A 20,474-nucleotide genomic window follows, 5' to 3' on the forward strand; every position below is an offset into this window, starting at 1 on the left:
AACAACTTGGTGCATTTGTAAGCAACTAAAATCAGGGGTCCCCAAACTTTTTGACCTGGGGGCCGCATTGGGTTAATATATATATATATATATATATAGCGATGAGATAGTTCACTGGTCCAGGGTGTACTTCGCCTTCCGCCCGAATGTAGCTGAGATAGGTACCTGCAACCCTCGCGACACCAAAGGGAATAAGCGGTAGAAAATGGAGATATATTTGCTATCACATCATCGATTGGAAAATGCATGTGATTTGCCTGAGCGGCTAGGAGACTGACTGTAACAAGCGGTAGAAAATGGATTAGAAAGGACAAATAAAAAAAATAAAAACACATATATATATATTTTTTTTTTAACCTGGGACTTCCGGCGGGCCAGATCTCGAACACTGGCAGACCCGGATCTGGCCCGCAGTTTAGGGACAACGGACTAAGATTATGTACAAACTAACTTGCTACCCACCAAGGATGTACAATCCTTCTCAACGAAAGAGGAAAAATATAACCTAAGAGAAAGATCTCCTTTCACACATTTGTATGTATGTACAACACTTTAGCATATCTGTATGTGGAATTAAACTATGGAAAGGATTAAGCAAGGAAATCAAACAAAACACTAATATGATTCAGTTAAAGAGACTGTTCAAACTACATGTGTTCACAAAGTACAAGGAAGAACAATTGTCAAATTTTTTTTTATTTTTTTTTTATTAAAGGATTTTTGTATTTTATAATTGTTTTACTTGTGATACATTTATTTATGCACTGTTCTGTTGCAATCAGAGAACAAAGAAATTGAATAAAACTGTCATGATCCGATGCCTGTATCATGGCTTGAATTATGTTTTGTGGATTGTGTCCTATGTTAGTCTGTTTCCGTGCTCTAACGTCTTTCCTTTTGTTAACTTTTAGTTTCCGTAGACACAAGTTCTCCACACCTGACCTTGTTGTAGTAATTAGTGTTTACACCATCTGTTGTGGTTAATCACTAGCCTTTATATTTTTTTATTCACCCAGCACAAGTCTCTGGGTCAATGCTCGCTCCTCACGACATTAAGTTTAGTCTTGTGTTCCCCACGCTTAAGTGTTTTTCCTTCTTAGTAGACTTTCTTGCTGTTCACACTTTGCAACTATTTGTTTTTATTAGCGTGTGAGTTTTTGTATTTTCGTTATGCATCAAAGAATTAAAACAGACTCCTACCTGCGTATCCCTCTGCATTAGAGATAAGTTTTGAAATGTATGGCTGCAATGGTTAACAAAAACTGCTATGGTATGAAAAGGGGTAGGGTTAGTTAAATAAGCTCTTCTTCCTACTCCTTTTCAGACGTGCTCTAATGAAACAAGTAGAAATATGTGATGCATTACATTGTAATTGTATTGTATGCATGTTTGAATTAAACTGAAACTGGCCAGTTAGAATAATACGTAATGTTGGTTATAGAGAACATTCAGAACAGTTCTTATTGAATCATAAATATAAAAATTAAATTTGGTGCATTTGCGAACAACTAAAATTATGCACAAAGCAAAATTTAACCTGCTACCTAAGAATGTAAAAAAAATATATTAAGAGGAAAAAAGATAACGTTAAAACTAAACTGAAAACATTTGTATGCATGTAAAACACTTGTTTTACTTGTGATACATTTATTTATGCACTGTTCTGTTGCAATCAGAGAACAAAGAAATGGAATAAAACTGTCATGATCCGATGCCTGGATCGTGGCTTGAATTATGTTTTGTGGACAGCATATTTCTATTTTCTTTTTTTCCAAATGTTTTTAAGGTCAAAAGCAAAAAACAGTCAACATATTATCGAAAAAAATCATGAATGAAAAGGAGCAGATAACTTATATCTGCTTCTTTTCACACAGTTACATTTGTTCAACTCAGAGAACTAATTATGGCAATATTTCTATTTCATAACATACAACAAAATAAACAAACCCAAAACTCTAAATCACTCCAAATCATACCTATTCCATCTTTTTTTTTTTTTTTTTTTTTTAAATACAGAAATTGAATTACTTTATGTTCTTCCACTGTCCTTTTTGTGCCACCTTTAACTGAAAGATTCTTTCCATTGTCACTGTTCTCAATATCAATTTACTAAACATCTCAAATCCTTTTAAATTATAGTTACTTTTCCTTTGAATTAATCTCTTAGAATGTTGTTTGGTAGAAATGTTGTATGTGCTTTGTACATGATTTTGAAGGTATTATACTCCAATTTATTCAATTTCAATATGTTTAACTGTTTGAATATTGGGTTAGTGGGTCTCTGGATGCATTTACAGTAATGACTAAAGCTCTCTTTTGTAAAAGGAAAATTGGATTTGTATATGTTTTTCAGAAAATCTAGGAATTATACAAAATATACAATGCTTCTTGATTTAGCAATTTCTTCACTTTGAATATAACAGCAATAGATTGACATTTTCGGCAATCGTCACACTTAAAAACTTGATCTCCTTTGTTCTTTGAATCTAAACTCCTTCAATATATAATGAGACATCCACACTTCTACTACCTACACAAAATATTACCTTGTTTTACCAGTATTCAAGGACAGTCTATTAACATCAAACCGTATTTTAATGTTGATAAATTCATCTAACCTCTATCACATCTTCAATATGTTGTTCTGGATAAAATAAGGTTGTGTTGTCCCTAAATAAATCACACTTAAACAGTTTGGAAACCAGAGTAATATCATACAGTACATGATAAACAGTATTGGTCCAAGCCCCGATCCTTGTGGCACTCCCCAAATAATGTTATGTAAGGCAGATTAAATAAATAAATGGGTTGTACTTGTATAGCGCTTTTCTACCTTCAAGGTACTCAAAGCGCTTTGACACTACTTCCACATTTACACACACATTCACACACTGACGGAGGGAGCTGCCATGCAAGGCGCCAACCAGCACCCATCAGGAGCAAGGGTGAAGTGTCTTGCTCAGGACACAACGGACGTGACAAGGTTGGTTCTAGGTGGGATTTAAACCAGTGACCCTCGGGTTGCGCACGGCCACTCTCACACTGCGCCGTACCTATTATTAACTTCCACACACATTCAGGTAACTTTTGACCTACTCATGTGCCACTCTTATTCCATTTTTTGTACAATTTGACCTATACAAACTTATGATTGAGCGTATCAAATGCTATTTGAAGGCCTACAAATAGGCCTTTTTATCAATTGCAGTTGAAATTTCTTCTGCCATATCGGTTTTTGCTGTTGCAGCAGGGTGATTAGGACGAATCCCATGTTGATTGCTTAAAATATATATATCAAATAATTGTATTTAACCTGATGGCAAACAATATCTCTATGATCTTTGAGAACTATGGAAGCAGTGATATTGGCCTGTAATTGGAGTACACATGTTTTTTCCAACCTTTGTAAAGTGGTATCATTTTAGCAGTTTTCATATGATCGGGAATACAACAGAGCAACGCCACTGTCAAGTTATGTTTGTTTGTTTTCGTTCTCCCCTAACTTGAAAAGGGTTTTGACATTTTAACCAGGGGTTACACTGGGTTAAAACTCTGTTTTAATCCAATGATGAGACAAATCTGTGTTTCTCCTTTTATTTTTGGACTTGATTGTCTTTTTTCCATTAAATATCTATAAGGTGAAAAACCTTTGGAAAAGGTGGACATATACAAAAGCAATTAGGGACCAATATAAACAAATTACAATAAACCATTTTTAAAGTAAAAGCGTTTCCAAAAGTACATATAGTGACCCTTAACAGCTTGGATTTGACATTTAAACATTCAAACAACCAACCACTTGGCAATTAAAATAAATTCAACATATCAAACCCAAACATCAAAATAATATAAAGTAATCTCACCGTCAGCCACCCTGGTCTCTGTAAACAGTTGTCACTTCTCTATTTGGTAAATTGTCCTCGAGCAGTGTTTGTTGGCCTGAAGTTTGAGCTGGAGCTGCAGACTTAAAATGAGTGGATTTGATTGCTTCAGGTGAGAGCCTTCCTGATTACTGATGGTCTTCAGCTGTTGGGAAATTGTGTCTGTAATTCCAGTTGTGTCCTCTGGGGGGAATGGGAGCCAAACTCACATTTGGACATGAGGCCTTCTGTGTGGGTGAAGGCTTTGGCCTTGTGTAGAGTCTGCCAAAACACCCACAGTACACTTACAAGGGCCCAAAGCGCTTTGACACTATTTCCACATTCGCCCATTCACACACACATTCACACACTGACGGTGGGAGCTGCCATGCAAGGCGCTCACCAGGATCCATCAGGAGCAAGGGTGAAGTGTCTTGCCCAAGGACACAACGGACCTGACTAGGATGGTAGAAGGTGGGGATTGAACCAGTAACCCTCAGATTGCTGGCACAGCCACTCTACCAACTTTGCCACGCCGTCCCCCATTGAGTGATTTCCTCAGATTCTCTGAACCTTTTGATGATATTATGGACCGTAGATGATGAAATACCTACATTTCTTGCAATTGCACTTTGAGAGAAACGTTGTTCTTAAACTGTTTGACCATTTGCTCACGCAGTTGTGGACAAAGAATTGTACCTCGCTCCATCCTTTCTTGTGAAAGACTGAGCATATTTTGGGAAGCTGTTTTTGTACCCAATCATGGCACCCACCTGTTCCCAATTAGCCTGCACACCTGTGGGATGTTCCAAATAAGTGTTTGATGAGCATTCCTCAACTTTATCAGTATTTATTGCAACCTTTCCCAACTTCTTTGTCACATGTAGCTGGCATCAAATTCTAAAGTTAATGATTATTTGCAAAAAACCCCAACATGTTTATCAGTTTGAACATCAAATGTGTTGTCTTTGTAGCATATTCAACTGAATATGGGTTGAAAATGATTTGCAAATCATCTAATTCTGTTTATATTTACATTTAATAACAATTTCCCTAAAACACAATGACAGGGACTACAGTATATATGTACTATATACGCCGTCCCATCCATGAAGGCTCGGATCGGAGGTTGTCGTATGCCGGAACTGGACTTCGGACCCCTGCATTCCACTTCTGCTGCCTTGACCAGCATGTTCATCGCTAGGGCGAACAGTGCCACTGATATGGTGCACCCTGTGATTATGCCCTTCTCCAAGCGGTGCCATGCACATGTTATTGCTCCAGAGGTGAATCTCAGACTGAAACTACTGTAGTAGTCTCGTATGAGATCAGTGATATTATCTGGAACATGATGTATCGTCAAGGCTTTTGTCATGAGTTTATGTGGAATGGCAAGGTCAAGCCAAAGGACAGCCAGGTCTCCTTGATTTTCCCTTGCCTCCCAGATCAGCTGGGTAACCACTCCTGTGTGTTCCAAGCAGCCTGGCATGCCTGGGACTCCTCCCTTCTGCACTGTCGTGTCGATGTAGGAATTCCTCAGGAGGTACTCTGTCAACCTGTTGGCAAGAATCTTGAAAAAGATCTTGTCTTCCACGCTGAGCAGGGAGATGGTGCGGAACTGCGTGATGTCACTTGCATGCTCCTCCTTTGGTATTCATACGCCCTCTGCATGGCGCCACTGCTTGGCGGCCTTCCCCCTCCGCCATACTACCCTGATGAGTCTCCACAACCTCCCCAGGAGTCTCGGGCAATGCTTGTAGACTTTGTATGGCACTCCACTTGGGCCTGAGGCTGCGCTGGTCCTTGCGGCTCGGAGGGTGTCCCTGACTTCTGCCAAGGTGGGCTCTTTGATGTTAAACTGGAAGGAGGGTTCTGATGGTGTGGGTAGCCCTCTGCAGGGGGGAATATCTTCTTCTCTCCTACTGTCGCTGTATGTGTTACTGAGGTGCTGATTGCTCTCCTCTTCAGAGCAGACAAGGGTCCCGTTCCGCTTCTGCCCCAGCAGCTGTTTTGTAAATCCCAAATGCTATGAAGGCAGTGCGCTTGTGCGCCCTCTCTCTGCTCCTCCTCCTATGCCTCTCAGCACGTTGGAGAGAGATGAGCTTCTGCTTCAGGATGTCCCTGAGCTCTGACAGGGCTGGTCTTTCCTCCTCTCTTGCCCTCTTATACTGCTGTTTTAAGGCCTTCAGTTATTTCCTGAGTTGGGCGATCTTGGTATCCCGCCGGTTCTGAGCCTTGGGTTGTTTGATGCTGAATCTCTCAGCACCCATGCTGATGATCAGTGTGCTCATCAGCTGCAGTCGCCGATCAACTTCCCCTCTGCATGCTGCATCAAGGGTAGCATCAACATCCTCGTCAAACTGTCGCCATTCAGATTCCTTGTTTGCAGCAGGCCATAAGACCCGGCGTTGTTCAGATGGTTTGCCAGGTGCAGCATATTGAGCTTGGAGGTTCTGGACACTGTGGGGTGACTCCGGTTCCTGCTCCTTCTCCGTCTCACCAGGGTCAGCACTAGGCACTGTCTCTGTGCGTTGCTCAGCTGGCTTTCTCCTTATGCAGCCCACCCTGGCCTGGTGGATCCTCAGGCCTCTCAGGTTCTTACAGACCTTGCCGCAAAAACAGGTTGCTGTCGTTGTCGATAATCCGTCGCGTATGTCTGGTACCAAAAGATCCGTCAGTTTGGGGTGCTCATCCTCCCCCCCTCTCGGGCACCCCTGGGGGTATCTTTCTTTAGGGCTTTCTGTAGCGTATTGTGGGTGCTCCCTCACGGGAGCTGCAGTGCAGGGTGCTAACCTTTACTGCCCCGTTGCCGTCTCTCCAGGCTGTCCACTGTCTCTCCAGTTGTCACCACACTTTCACGGTTGTCATCCAGATTTTCCTGGAAGTCACTGGCTAGGCCAGTCATACTAGATCTGAGAAACACCTTGTGGTGCAGCTTGGACACATCTTCAGTAAAGAACCGAGGTTCATTGGGTGTTTCGGGTCTTAGATCTCTAGACTGAAAATGTAAAATGTACATATTTGGTACTATGGATGTACACATTAGGTACTAAATATGTGCATATTAGGTCAAAAAATCAATCAAAGATCATTTATATTTCCCTTAATCACAGATGTCTCAAAGGGCTGCACAAAACACAATGACAGGGACTACAGTATATATGTACTATATACAGTATGTGCATATAAAGTACTATGTATGTGCACATTAGATACTATATATGTACATATCGTATACTATATATGTGCTTATTACCTACTATATATGTACAAATTAGATACTATATATATATGCATACTGGGTACTATGTGTGGGCAAATGAGGTACTTTACATATGCACATATTAGGTATTATACAGTATGTGCCATTTAGGAATTATATACAGTATGTGCCAATTAGGTAGTATGTACAGTATGTGCATATTAGGTACTATATATGTGCAAATAAGGTACTATACATGTGCATATTAGGTACTATATTCAGTATGTGCATATTACATACTTTTTATGGGCAAATGAGGTACTATGTACAAACCCCGATTCCATATGAGTTGGGAAATTGTGTTAGATGTAAACGGAATACAATGATTTGCAAATCATTTTCAACCCATATTCAGTTGATTATGCTACAAAGACAACATATTTGATGTTCAAACTTATAACTTTTTTTTTTGTGTGCAAATAACCATTAACTTTAAAATTTGATGCCAGCAACACGTGACAAAGAAGTTGGGAAAGGTGGCAATAAATACTGATAAAGTTGAGAAATTCTCATCAAACACTTATTTGGAACATCCCACAGGTGTGCAGGCTAATTGGGAACACGTGGGTGCCATGATTGGGTATAAAAGCAGCTTCCGTGAAATGCTCAGTCATTCCCAAACAAGGATTGGGAAACGATCACCACTTTGTGAACAAATGCATGAGCAAATCGTCAAACAGTTTAAGAACAACATTTCTCAGCGGGCTATTGCAAGAAATTTTGGAATTTCACCATCTACGGTCCATAATATCATCAAAAGGTTCAGGGAATCTGGAGAAATCACTGCACGTAAGCAATGATATAACAGACCTTCGTTCCCTCAGGCGGTTCTGCATCAAAAAGTGACATCAGTATGTAAAGGACATCACCACATGGGCTCAGGAACACTTCAGAAAACCACTGTCAGTAACTACAGTTGGTCGCTATATCTGTAAGCGCAAGTTAAAAATACTATGCAAAGCCAAAGCCATTTATCAACGACTCCCAGAAATGCCGCCGGCTTCTCTGGGCCCGAGATCATCTAAGATGGACTGATGCAAAGTGGAAAAGTGTTCTGTGGTCTGACGAGTCCACATTTCAAATTGTTTTTTGGAGACGGTGAACGTCATGTCCTCCGGACCAAAGAGGAAAAAAAACATCCGGACTGTTATCGAGGCAAAGTTCAAAAGCCAGCATCTGTGATGGTATGGGGGTGCATTAGTGCCCAAGTCATGGGTAACTTACACATCTGTGAAGGCACCATTAATGCTGAAAGGTACGTACATACAGGTTTTGGAGCTACACTTGTTGCCATCCAAGCAACTTTATCATGGACGCCACTGCTTATTTCAGCAAGACAATGCCAAGTCACTTGTTACAATAGCGTGAATTTATAGTAAAAGATTGCGGGTACTAGACTGGCTTGCCTGTAGTCCAGACCTGTCTCCCATTGAAAATGTGTGGTGCAAAATGAAGCCTAAAATACCACAACGCAGACCCTGGACTGTTGAACAACTTAAGCTGTACATAAAAAAAGAATGGGAAAGAATTCCACCTGAAAAGCTTCAAAAATGTGTCTCATTAGTTCCCAAAGGTTTATTGAGTGTTGTTCAAAGAAACATGGTGGTGAACATTCCCTTTCCCAACTACTTTGGCACGTATTGCAGCCATGAAATTATAAGTTAATTATTACTTGCAAAAAAAAAAAATTAAGTCTATGAGTTTGAACATCAAATATCTTGTCTTTGTTGTGCATTCAATTGAATATGGGTTGAAAAGGAATTGCAAATCATTGTATTCCATTTATATTTACATCTAGCACAATTTCCCAACTCATTTGGAAACGGGGTTTGTATATGTACATATTCGGTACAATAAATGTACATATTTGGTATTATGGATGTACACATTTGGTACTAAATATGTGCATATTAGGTCAATCAATCAAAGATTATTTATATAGCCCTTAATCACAGATGTCTCAAAGGGCTGCACAAAACACAATGACAGGTACTATATACTGTATGTGCGTTCTAGGTAAGGGCAATACTAAATATCCTCAGTCAAAAGATTAAAGAGCTACAAAAAGGTTGGAATACAAGACCATTTGCAAGAAGCTTAAAAAAATACTGAGTAAATGCACTCACTGTGGAGCTTCTGAGGAAGGATGACTCTAAGAAGGCTAAGTTGTAAGTTTAGAATTACACAGGAGTTTATGATTTCAAACTGCGAGTTGAAACCACATGAATAAGTCATACAGATCTAAGGTAAATGTGGTGTGGTGACATAAGAGAAAATATGAGCTCTTTGGCATTAACTCAACTCTAACATCATCCTGACCGTCACACATACAGGTAGCAACCTTCTCCTTTGGGGTTATAGCGCCAAGTACTAAGTCATGTTTTGGTAAGGGATTCAAAGACTTTTTTTGATGTATAGACTTCAAATTAAAAAAAAAGTTTTTGTTGGTAATCTGTTTTACTCTGTTAAAATGAACCTAGCAAAATAATATGGACTGTTCATGTGTTTGTTATAAATTATTTCCCACACTGTTCAAAACAAGTCACTGACACCTTTTTTCTCCAGGGCGATGGACATTCAGAATCTGCACCCCTTTTCGGAAACAGGACTGCTATACAGGTAAGATTGGGCTTACGTAGTAGCAAGTACTACTATTCTTAAAAACACTTAGCAAAACTAAAGTCCATATAAATTGTGTTTCCCTCATGTGTTCTCTTTTGCAAGATTGGCTCACGTAATGCACTCTGGTCATAACCGACAAAGACCTCCAGAGTTCAATCGGCGCCACCGTAAAACAAAGAACATGAAGTGAGCTTTTTGGAAGACCACATTGGACACCTGCTGGTGTAATTAATTGTGTAAATAATAATAATATTAAAAAAAATACTTATTTTAATTAACATATTTGTTGTTCTTCTAGCAACTCTCCGTGGCCTTTGGCTGAACAAAACATGAACAACTGCAACAACGATGGGTAAGATAACATTGCTATATAACAATTAACAGTCGTTGGTCAAACGTTTACATACACTTGTAAAGAACATAATGTCATGGCTGTCTTGAGTTTCCAATATTTTCTACAGCTCTTATTTTTTTGTGATAGAGTGATTGGAGCACATACTTGTTTTTCACAAAAAACATTCATGAAATTTGGTAATTTTATGAATTTATTATGGGTCTACTGAAAATGTGACCAACGGTGTTCCTGGGATTAAAGTCCTCACCTATTCTCCTCCAAACATATTGCTGGGTATTGTGGCCAAACAGCTCAATTTGTGTTTCATCTGACATCACATGGACATATATAAGACATCCTGGAAGAAAGTTCTGTGGTCAGATGAAACAAAAATTGAGCTGTTTGGCCACAATACCCAGCAATATGTTTGGATTTCCCCTTAATTTTTTATGCTTGTGAGCAAACGCACAAACACCCCGAACATTCAGTGGAAAGCAGACGTGCACACTGTGGCCATACCAGCAGCACATTTATCTCAAACCTGACATAACAATTTAAATGTGTTATTATTATAATCCAGTGACAGTAGTCATTTTCAAGAGATTATTTTGTAATATATGTGATTTCGCCCACTTAGATATTATTATTATTATTTTTTTTTTTAAATCAGCTATGCGCTTTAGTATTTTACGCTTGGGTGGGGGTCCTGCTTTGGAAATATTGTGTACCTCTTTCAGAGATCACATTTACAAACCCTGTTTCCATATGAGTTGGGAAATTGTGTTAGATGTAAATATAAACGGAATACAATGATTTGCAAATCATTTTCAACCCATATTCAGTTGAATATGCTACAAAGACAACATATTTGATGTTCAAACTTATAACTTTTTTTTTGTGTGCAAATAACCATTAACTTTAAAATGTGATGCCAGCAACACGTGACAAAGAAGTTGGGAAAGGTGGAAATAAATAATGATAAAATTGAGGAACACTCATCAAACACTTATTTGGAACATCCCACAGGTGTGCAGGCTAATTGGGAACAGGTGGGTGCCATGATTGGGTATAAAAGCAGCTTCCATGAAATGCTAAGTAATTCACAATCAAGGATGGGGCGAGGGTCACCAATTTGTAATCAAATTGTCGAACAGTTTTAGAACAACATTTCTCAACGAGCTATTGGAAGGAATTTAGGGATTTCATCATCTACGGTCCGTAAAATCATCAAAAGGTTCAGAGAATCTGGAGAAATCACTGCACATAAGCGATGATATTACGGATCTTTGAGCCCTTAGGCGGTACTGCATCAAACACTGACATCAGTGTGTAAAGGATATCACCACATGGGCTCAAGAACACTTCATAAAACCACTGTCAGTAACTACATTTGTTCGCTACATCTGTAAGTGCAAGTTAAAACTCTGCTATGCAAAGCAAAACCCATTTATCAACAACACCAAGGAACGCCGCTGGCTTCGCTGGGCCCGAGCTCGTCTAAGATGGACTGATGCAAAGTGGAAAAGTGTTCTGTAGTCTGACGAGTCCACATTTCAAACTATATTTGGAAACTGTGGACTTGGTGTCCTCCGGAACAAAGAGGAAAACAACCATCCGGATTGTTATAGGCGCAAAGTTCAAAAGCCAGCATTTGTGATGGTATGGGGTGTATTAGTGCCCAAGGCATGGGTAACTTACACATCTGTGAAGGCACCATTAATGCTGAAAGGTCCATACAGGTTTTGGAGCAACATATGTGGTTATCCAAGCAATGTTATCATGGACGCCCCTGATTATTTCAGCAAAACAATGCCAAGCCACATGTTACAACAGCTTGGCTTCGTAGTAAAAGAGTGTGGGTACTTTCCTGGCCCGCCTGCAGTCCAGACCTGTCTCCCATCGAAAATGTGTGGCGCATTATGAAGCGTAAAATACGACAGCGGAGACTGTTGAACGACTAAAGCTTTACATAAAACAAGAATGAGAAAGAATTCCACTTTCAAAGCTTCAACAATTAGTTTCCTTATTTCCCAAACGTTTATTGAGTGTTGTTAAAAGAAAAGGTGATGTAACACAGTGTTGAACATGCCCTGTCCCAACTACTTTGGCACATGTTGCAGCCATGAAATTCTAAGCTAATTCCATCCATCCATTTTCTACCGCTTATTCCCTTTCGGGGTCACTGGGGGGCGGTGGCGCCTATCTCAGCTACAATCGGGCGGAAGGCGGGCTACACCCTGGACAAGTCGCCACCTCATCGCAGGGCCAAATTTGCAAAAAAAAAAAAAAGTTTATGAGTTTGAACATCAAATATTTTGTCTTTGTAGTGCATTCAACTGCATTTGTGTTGAAAAGGATTTGCAAATCATTGTATTGTTTTTATTTACCTCTAACACAATTTCCCAACTCATTTGGAAACAGGGTTTGTAGTTCCCCTTAAAACATTCACATGTTGCACGAGATGAAGTGTTTAATAACTTTGTCTATAAAATAAATATTTTTATTAGCAATTCTGTAGTATTGTAACACCATTTCATGATTAATATAAAAAAAAATTAACATTCTTAACAAATGACAGTAGAATAAGCAAACTGATTGAAGAGTCATGGTAAAACGACCTGAAATTTACACTTCACGTGTAGTGTTGGAGTTGTCCGACATTGTGTGTGGCCATAAACGCACCAGTGGCTAATTGCCATAGTGTACTAGTATGTGTTGGTGCAGGTGAGAGAGAAATAATACATTCAATACAGTACTTTCTGTTCTTACTAAAATGTATTCTTTCTTTACATTTTGACCGAAAAAACCGAGGGCTTTAAAAAAGAACTAGTTAAATGATGGGATTAATCCCAAAAAATACTGCATCAATAATGTTATCGCGCAGTAATTGCATTTGTGTAAAAATATCGGGGTCTTTTCTTGAGTTAATTTCAATTATGAAAGCAAGTAACAACCTGCAGTTAATCAATATTAATACAATTGAAAAACACTCATTTTACAGCCGTAAACAAAAATCCATAAATACTTCTTGCAGTTGCATACCTTTTAAACTTTATTATCTATTATGCAACAAATATAAACTATATACAGTACAGGCCAAAGGATTGGACACACCTTCTCATTCAATACATTTTCTTTATTTTCATGACTGTTTACATTGTAGATTGTCACTGAAGGCATCAAAACTATGAATGAACACACGTGGAGTCATGTACTTAACAAAAAAAGGTGAAATAATAGAAAACATTTTATATTCTATCCATCCATCCATCATCTTCCGCTTAGCCGAGGTCGGGTCGCGGGGGCAACAGCCTAAGCAGGGAAACCCAGACTTCCCTCTCCCCAGCCACTTCGTCTAGCTCTTCCCGGGGGAGCCCGAAGCGTTCCCAGGCCACCCGGGAGACATAGTCTTCCCAACGTGTCCTGGGTCTTCCCCGTGGCCTCCAACCGGTTGGACGTGCCCTAAACACCTCCCTAGGGAGGCGTTCGGGTGGCATCCTGACCAGATGCCCGAACCACCTCATCTGGCTCCTCTCGATGTGAAGGAGCAGCGGCTTTACTTTGAGTTCCTCCCGGATGGCAGAGCTTCTCACCCTATCTCTAAGGGAGAGCCCCGCCACACGGCGGAGGAAACTCATTTCGGCCACTTGTACCCGTGATCTTATCCTTTCTGTCATGACCCAAAGCTCATGACCATAGGTGAGGATGGGAACGTAGATCGACCGGTAAATTGAGAGCTTTGCCTTCCTTACTGAAGACGCCGCACCGATCCGCCTGTAGATCTCACGATCCACTCTTCCCTCACTCGTGAACAAAACTCCTAGGTACTTGAACTCCTCCACTTGGGGCAGGGTCTCCTCCCCAACCCGGAGATAGCATTCCACCCTTTTCCGGGCGGGAACCATGGACTCGGACTTGGAGGTGCTGATTCTCATTCCGGTCGCTTCACACTCGGCTGCGAACCGATCCAGCGAGAGCTGAAGATCCCAGTCAGATGAAGCCATCAGGACCACATCATCTGCAAAAAGCAGAGACCTAATCCTGCGGTTACCAAACCGGAACCCCTCAACGCCTTGACTGCGCCTAGAAATTCTGTCCATAAAAGTCATGAACAGAATCGGTGACAAAGGACAGCCTTGGCGGAGCCCAACCCTCACTGGAAATGTTTTCGAGTTACTGCCGGCAACGCAGACCAAGCTCTGGCACTGATCGTACAGGGAGCGGACCGCCACAATAAGACAGTCCGATACTCCATACTCTCTGAGCACTCCCCACAGGACTTCCCGAGGGACACGGTCGAATGCCTTCTCCAAGTCCACAAAGCACATGTAGACTGGTTGGGCAAACTCCCATGCACCCTCAAGAACACTGCCGAGAGTATAGAGCTGGTCCATAGTTCCACGACCAGGACGAAAACCACACTGTTCCTCCTGAATCCGAGGTTCGACTATCCGGCGTAGCCTCCTCTCCAGTACACCTGAATAAACCTTACCGGGAAGGCTGAGGAGTGTGATCCCACGATAGTTGGAACACACCCTCCGGTCCCCCTTCTTAAAGAGAGGAACCACCACCCCGGTCTGCCAATCCAGAGGTACCGCCCCCGATGTCCACGAGATGCTGCAAAGTCTTGTCAACCAAGACAACCCCACAGCATCCAGAGCCATAAGGAACTCCGGAGGGATCTCATCCACCCCTGGGGCCTTGCCACCGAGGAGCTTTTTAACTACCTCAGCCCCAGAAATAGGAGAGTCCACCACAGATTCCCCAGGCACTGCTTCCTCATAGGAAGACGTGTTGGTGGGATTGAGGAGGTCTTCGAAGTATTCCTTCCACCTATTCACAACATCCGCAGATGAGGTCAGCAGAACACCATCCGCACCACACACGGTGTTGATACTGCACTGCTTCCCCTTCCTGAGGCGGCGGACGGTGGTCCAGAATCGCTTCGAAGCCGTCCGGAAGTCGTTTTTCATGGCTTCCCCGAACTCCTCCCATGTCCGAGTTTTTGTCTCCGCGACCGCTGAAGCTGCACACCGCTTGGCCTGTCGGTACCTGTCCACTGCCTCCGGAGTCCTATGAGCCAAAAGGACCCAATAGGACTCCTTCATCAGCTTGACGGCATCCCTCACCGCTGGTGTCCACCAAGGGGTTTTAGGATTGCCGCCCCGACAGGCACCAACTACCTTGCGGCCACAGCTCCGATCAGCCGCCTCGACAATAGAGGTGCGGAACATGGTCCACTCGGACTCAATGTCCAGCACCTCCCTCGTGACATGTTCAAAGTTCTTCCGGATGTGGGAATTGAAACTTTGTCTGACAGGAGACTCTGCCAGACGTTTCCAGCAGACCTTCACAATGCGTTTGGGCCTCCCAGGTCTGTCCGGCATCCTCCCCCACCATCGCAGCCAACTCACATCCAGGTGGTGATCGGTAGAAAGCTCCGCCCCTCTCTTCACCCGAGTGTCCAAAACATAAGGCCGCAAATCCGATGACACAACTACAAAGTCGATCATGGAACTGCGGCCTAGAGTGTCCTGGTGCCAAGTGCACATATGGACATGGTGTTTGTTATGGACCAACTGTGACGAGCACAAAAGTCCAATAACAAAACACCACTCAGGTTCAGATCCGGGCGGCCATTCTTCCCAATCACGCCTCTCTAGGTTTCACTGTCGTTGCCAACGTGTGCGTTGAAGTCTCCCAGTAGGACAAGGGAATCACCCGGGGGAGCACTTTCCAGTACTCCCGCGAGTGTTCCCAAAAAGGGTGGGTACTCTGAACTGCTGTTTGGTGCGTAAGCACAAACAACAGTCAGGACCCGTCCCCCCACCCGAAGGCGGAGGGAGGCTATCCTTTCGTCCACCGGGTTGAACTCCAACGTGCAGGCTTTGAGCTGGGGGGAAACAAGAATTGCCACCCCAGCCCGTCGCCTCTCACTGCCGGCAACGCCAGAGTGGAAGAGGGTCCAATCCCTCTCGATAGAAGTGGTTCCAGAGCCCTTGCTGTGCGTCGAAGTGAGTCCGACTATATCCAGCCGGAATTTCTCGACTTCGCGCACTAGCTCAGGCTCTTTCCCCCCCAGTGAGGTGACGTTCCACGTCCCAAGAGCTAGCTTCTGTAGCCGAGGATCGGACCGCCAAGTGCCCTGCCTTTGGCTGCCGCCCAGCTCACATTGCACCCGACCTCTATGGCCCCTGCTATGGGTGGTGAGCCTATTGGAGGGGTGACCCACGTTGCCTCTTCGGGCTGTGCCCGGCCGGCCCCCATGGGAACAGGCCCGGCCACCAGGCGCTCGCCATCGTGCCCCACCTCCGGGCCTGGCTCCAGAGGGGGGCCCCGGTCACCCGCATCCGGGCGAGGGAAATCTGGGTCCATGCTTTTTCTTATTCATAAAGGTCTTCGAGCTGCTCTTTGTCTGATCCCTCACCTAGAACCTGTTTGCCTTGGGAGACCCTACCAGGGGGCTTTATGCCCCCGGACAATATAGCTCCTAGGATCATTGGGACACGCAAACTCCTCTACCACGAAAAGGTGGCAGCTCAGAGAGGAGATTTAATATTCTAGTTTCTTCAAAATAGCAACCCTTTGCTCTGATTACTGCTTTGCACACTCTTGGCATTCTCTCGATGAGCTTCAAGCACACCTGTGAAATGAAAACCGTTTCAAGTGACCAGCTTGAAGCTCATTGAAAGAATGCCAAGAGTGTGCAAAGCGGTAATCAGAGCAAAGGGTCGCTATTTTGAAGAAACTAGAATATAAAATATGTTTTCAATTATTTCACCTTTTTTTGTTAAGTACATAACTCCACATTCATAGTACGGTATTTATAGCACATTCATGTATAGTCATGAAAATAAATAAAACACATTGAATGAAGAGGTGTGTCCAAACTTTTGGCCTGTACTGTACATCATACATTCTGAAAATGTTTAGTTAAATAAATAATAAATATTTAAATATCAGCCTGACTCATAATTTCAAAGCAAGTTCTCCATCAAATTGTAAAAATGTCAACAGATTTTACGGTGAAAAGCCATAGCTCCTTAACTAGAGCTTTAGCATTTATTCTTATTTTTATTTACAGTCATACACCGTAAAAAAAAACATACATTTTACCATAAAAACATTGGTACCAATGTTCCTTTCCCATTTACAGTAATAATAAAAAAACATATTTTACGGTAAAACTCCGGCAACTTGATTGCCATTTTTCACAGTGAAATTTAATTTGTTTTTTTTGCAATGAATTTACAAAAAGTCAAACATTTTTGAATTTGTTGGCAATAACATCATGAGGCAAATCATGATACATTTATTATCAAATCATAACTTTCATTTAACAGTGAATGATATTATCATATCATTCACTGTTACAACCATACTGAGGGCACTCATAACTGCAACGTGGCCTCAATGGTTCCCATTGTAAATAGTAGAGGTAAATAGGACACGTTAAATCGTGTGTGCTGTTAAAGTTCCCCCTTTAAGACACCGGAGCAATTGTAAAAACAAAACAACCTGACTATGCAGCTAATTATTACAACTTTCTTCTTCAGAAAACAAAACGACAAGAAAGAAGAACCCACAAAGGACAAGAAAGACGAGAAGAATGAAGATCCAAAGAAAGATGACAAGAACAAGCAAGACGAGAAGAAGGAAGATCCAAAGAAAGATGACAAGGACAAGAAAGATGACAAGAAAGACAATAAAAAAGATGACAAGAAAGACGATAAAAAAGATGACAAGAAGGATGATAAAAAGGAAGAACCGTAGGTTTCACAGGAATTTTTCCATTCAAGAAAATCTTATTCAATTCTGACCAATATAAAAAATATAGCCTTAGCCAAACTGAATACGTTACTTCATTCAAGTGTTGTTAAAGTGTGTACAGTCAAAAATTCTGATTAATCAAGTATAACATAACCTTTAACATTAATATGTGTAACGGATACCAGATGGCATGTTCACTCACAAGGCAACTGAACAACAGGTTGACAGCCTCGAGCTTTTACCTCAAAGCCAAGTGCAGCTTGGATAGGCTTCATTAGATTATCCAAAGAACGAAGGTAGTTCTGCTAAGTCATAAATATTACAATGGTGATGGTTATTTCTTCAGAAAGGAGGTGTGGATCATGGACCCTGCCACGGATACATACTATTACTGGTTAAGCACCATCTCCATCCCGGTCTTCTATAATCTGATGTTCCTGGTGGCCAGGTCTGGATTGATTTCGCATGAAGTAATGAAGGTATACTTTCAATTTCACAACTTATTCAATGTGTTGGTGCACGACAGGGCCTGCTTCAACGAGCTGCAGAACACTAACATAGTGTTGTGGATGGTGTTGGACTACACCTCAGATGTCCTCTACTGTGCAGACACTTTTGTGCGAGCAAGAACAGGTTTGTGAAATTGGCTGATTGTCTGCAGTTCTTAGAAGGACCTTGATAGTAATAATCAAGCTCTGGTTTCTCATAGGTTTCTTGGAGCAAGGCCTGCTTGTTCGGGATCCAAAGGTACTGAAGGAAAAGTACATGAAAACGCGCCAGTTCCAACTGGACATTGTATCCATGATTCCCACTGATGTTGTCTTTTTCCAAATTGGAGTGAACAATCCAGAGTGGAGGTTCAATCGCCTCTTTAGGTTGGCTCGGCTTTTTGAATTTTTTGATAGAACTGAGACTCGCACCAACTTCCCAAATATTTTTCGAATTGGTAATCTTGTACTTTACATTATCATAATTATCCACTGGAATGCTTGCCTCTATTTTGCAATATCCAAGGTTCTGGGATTTGGATCGGACACATGGGTTTATCCTGGTACAAAAAATGCTGAGTTCAAACGTCTCGCCAGGCAGTACATATACTGCTTTTATTGGTCCACATTGACCCTGACCACCATTGGGGAGACACCACCTCCAGTTCGTGACATCGAGTACTTCTTTGTTGTGGCCGACTTTCTCACTGGGGTTTTGATCTTTGCTACAATTGTAGGCAATGTTGGTGCCATGATTTCTAACATGAACGCCGCTCGTGTGGAGTTCCAGGCCAAAATAGATTCTATCAAGCAATACATGCAGTTTCGGAAGGTCACCAAAGACCTAGAGGTCAGAGTGGTCAAGTGGTTCGATTACTTGTGGACGGAGGAGAAAACTTGCGATGAAAAGCAGGTGCTTAAAAACCTTCCAGATAAACTCAAGGCCGAGATCGCCATCAATGTTCATCTGGAAACACTGAGTAAAGTACGCATTTTTCAAGACTGTGAGGCAGGTTTGCTTGTTGAGTTGGTCCTCAAATTGCAACCCCAAGTTTTTAGTCCGGGTGACTACATTTGTAAAAAGGGGGACATTGGAAGGGAAATGTACATTATTAAGGAAGGTAAACTAGCGGTTGTGGCGGATGATGGGGTGACCCAGTTCGTGGTCCTTAGTGATGGCGCTTACTTTGGAGAGATCAGCATTTTGGGCATCAAGGGGAGTAAGGCTGGAAATCGAAGAACAGCCAACATTCGAAGTGTGGGCTACTCAGACCTATTTGCCTTATCTAAAGATGACCTGATGGAGGCACTCACCGAGTACCCTGACGCTAAGAACGCTCTGGAAGAAAAAGGTCGGGCCATTCTGATGAAGGACAACCTCATAGATGAGTCACTTGTCACAGCGAGAGACAGCAAAGATTTGGAAGAAAAAGTGAACGGAGTTGAGGCTAGCTTGGATGTCATGACACTCAAACTTAAAAAGCTGACAGGACATCACGAATCGTCCCAGCGCAAACTCAAACAACGACTTACTAATTTGACAAATCAAGTCACAACCCTCAGTCGCTAAGCATGTGATTGGGAGTTGGTCTTCTTAGCAATTCTTCTTCAGATGGGTTCTGTCTTGAAGATAGTCATCTTCAGTTTGCTATGTTAATAAAGGCTATCATTTGAATATGCACGTAACAAGCTTGTTTTCTTATCTCGCTCTACACAACTTCTTGAGACAGATGGCCACCTCACACCGCCTGGGTTTTATCTGTGTTTTTTTTTCTCAATGGGGGAGTTTTTCCTTGCCCTCTGTCGCCAAGTGCTAAATCATGTAGGTTTGAGTTGGGTCTTTCATTTTGTTGCTCACGGCACAGGTCTGGTACCAGAAAACTCTGCTTCTTTTGGAAGGTTGAGCAAAATGTGTGCGTGTAGTTTTGACATGTTCCAAATAAAAACGAAATTGAAACATGACACATTATGCAAACTATGTATTCTCATATTTATATGTACACACACATCTATCAATCATCAACATTTTCTGGGAGGTGCATTATACACTGCAAGTTCTTGCTACAAGGTGATCAACGAGACAGCCTGCAGCGTTTGCTTTGTTTAGTGCGCAAGAAGAGGTGAGAGTTGGGGCAGGA

The 20,474-nt window shown here is 42.0% G+C and overlaps 1 protein-coding gene across 6 annotated transcripts in view; it reads left to right on the plus strand.

The window, feature by feature from the left end:
• Window positions 1-20,025, plus strand: part of LOC133554665 (cyclic nucleotide-gated channel cone photoreceptor subunit alpha-like) — an 82,937-nt gene extending 62,912 nt beyond the window's left edge. For all 6 annotated transcript variants that reach the window (XM_061903672.1, XM_061903674.1, XM_061903671.1 and 3 more), the window contains 7 exons: window positions 9,688-9,741; window positions 9,847-9,930; window positions 10,043-10,096; window positions 17,635-17,847; window positions 18,195-18,296; window positions 18,375-18,481; window positions 18,558-20,025. In XM_061903672.1, the coding sequence (XP_061759656.1) occupies window positions 9,688-9,741; window positions 9,847-9,930; window positions 10,043-10,096; window positions 17,635-17,847; window positions 18,195-18,296; window positions 18,375-18,481; window positions 18,558-19,906 (1,963 nt within the window). In that variant the 3' untranslated portion in view covers window positions 19,907-20,025. The remainder of the gene's footprint in view (window positions 1-9,687; window positions 9,742-9,846; window positions 9,931-10,042; window positions 10,097-17,634; window positions 17,848-18,194; window positions 18,297-18,374; window positions 18,482-18,557) is intronic.
• Window positions 20,026-20,474: the final 449 nt, after the last annotated feature.

This window comes from Nerophis ophidion, linkage group LG06, assembly GCF_033978795.1.
Source record: "Nerophis ophidion isolate RoL-2023_Sa linkage group LG06, RoL_Noph_v1.0, whole genome shotgun sequence".
Lineage (NCBI taxonomy): Eukaryota > Metazoa > Chordata > Actinopteri > Syngnathiformes > Syngnathidae > Nerophis > Nerophis ophidion.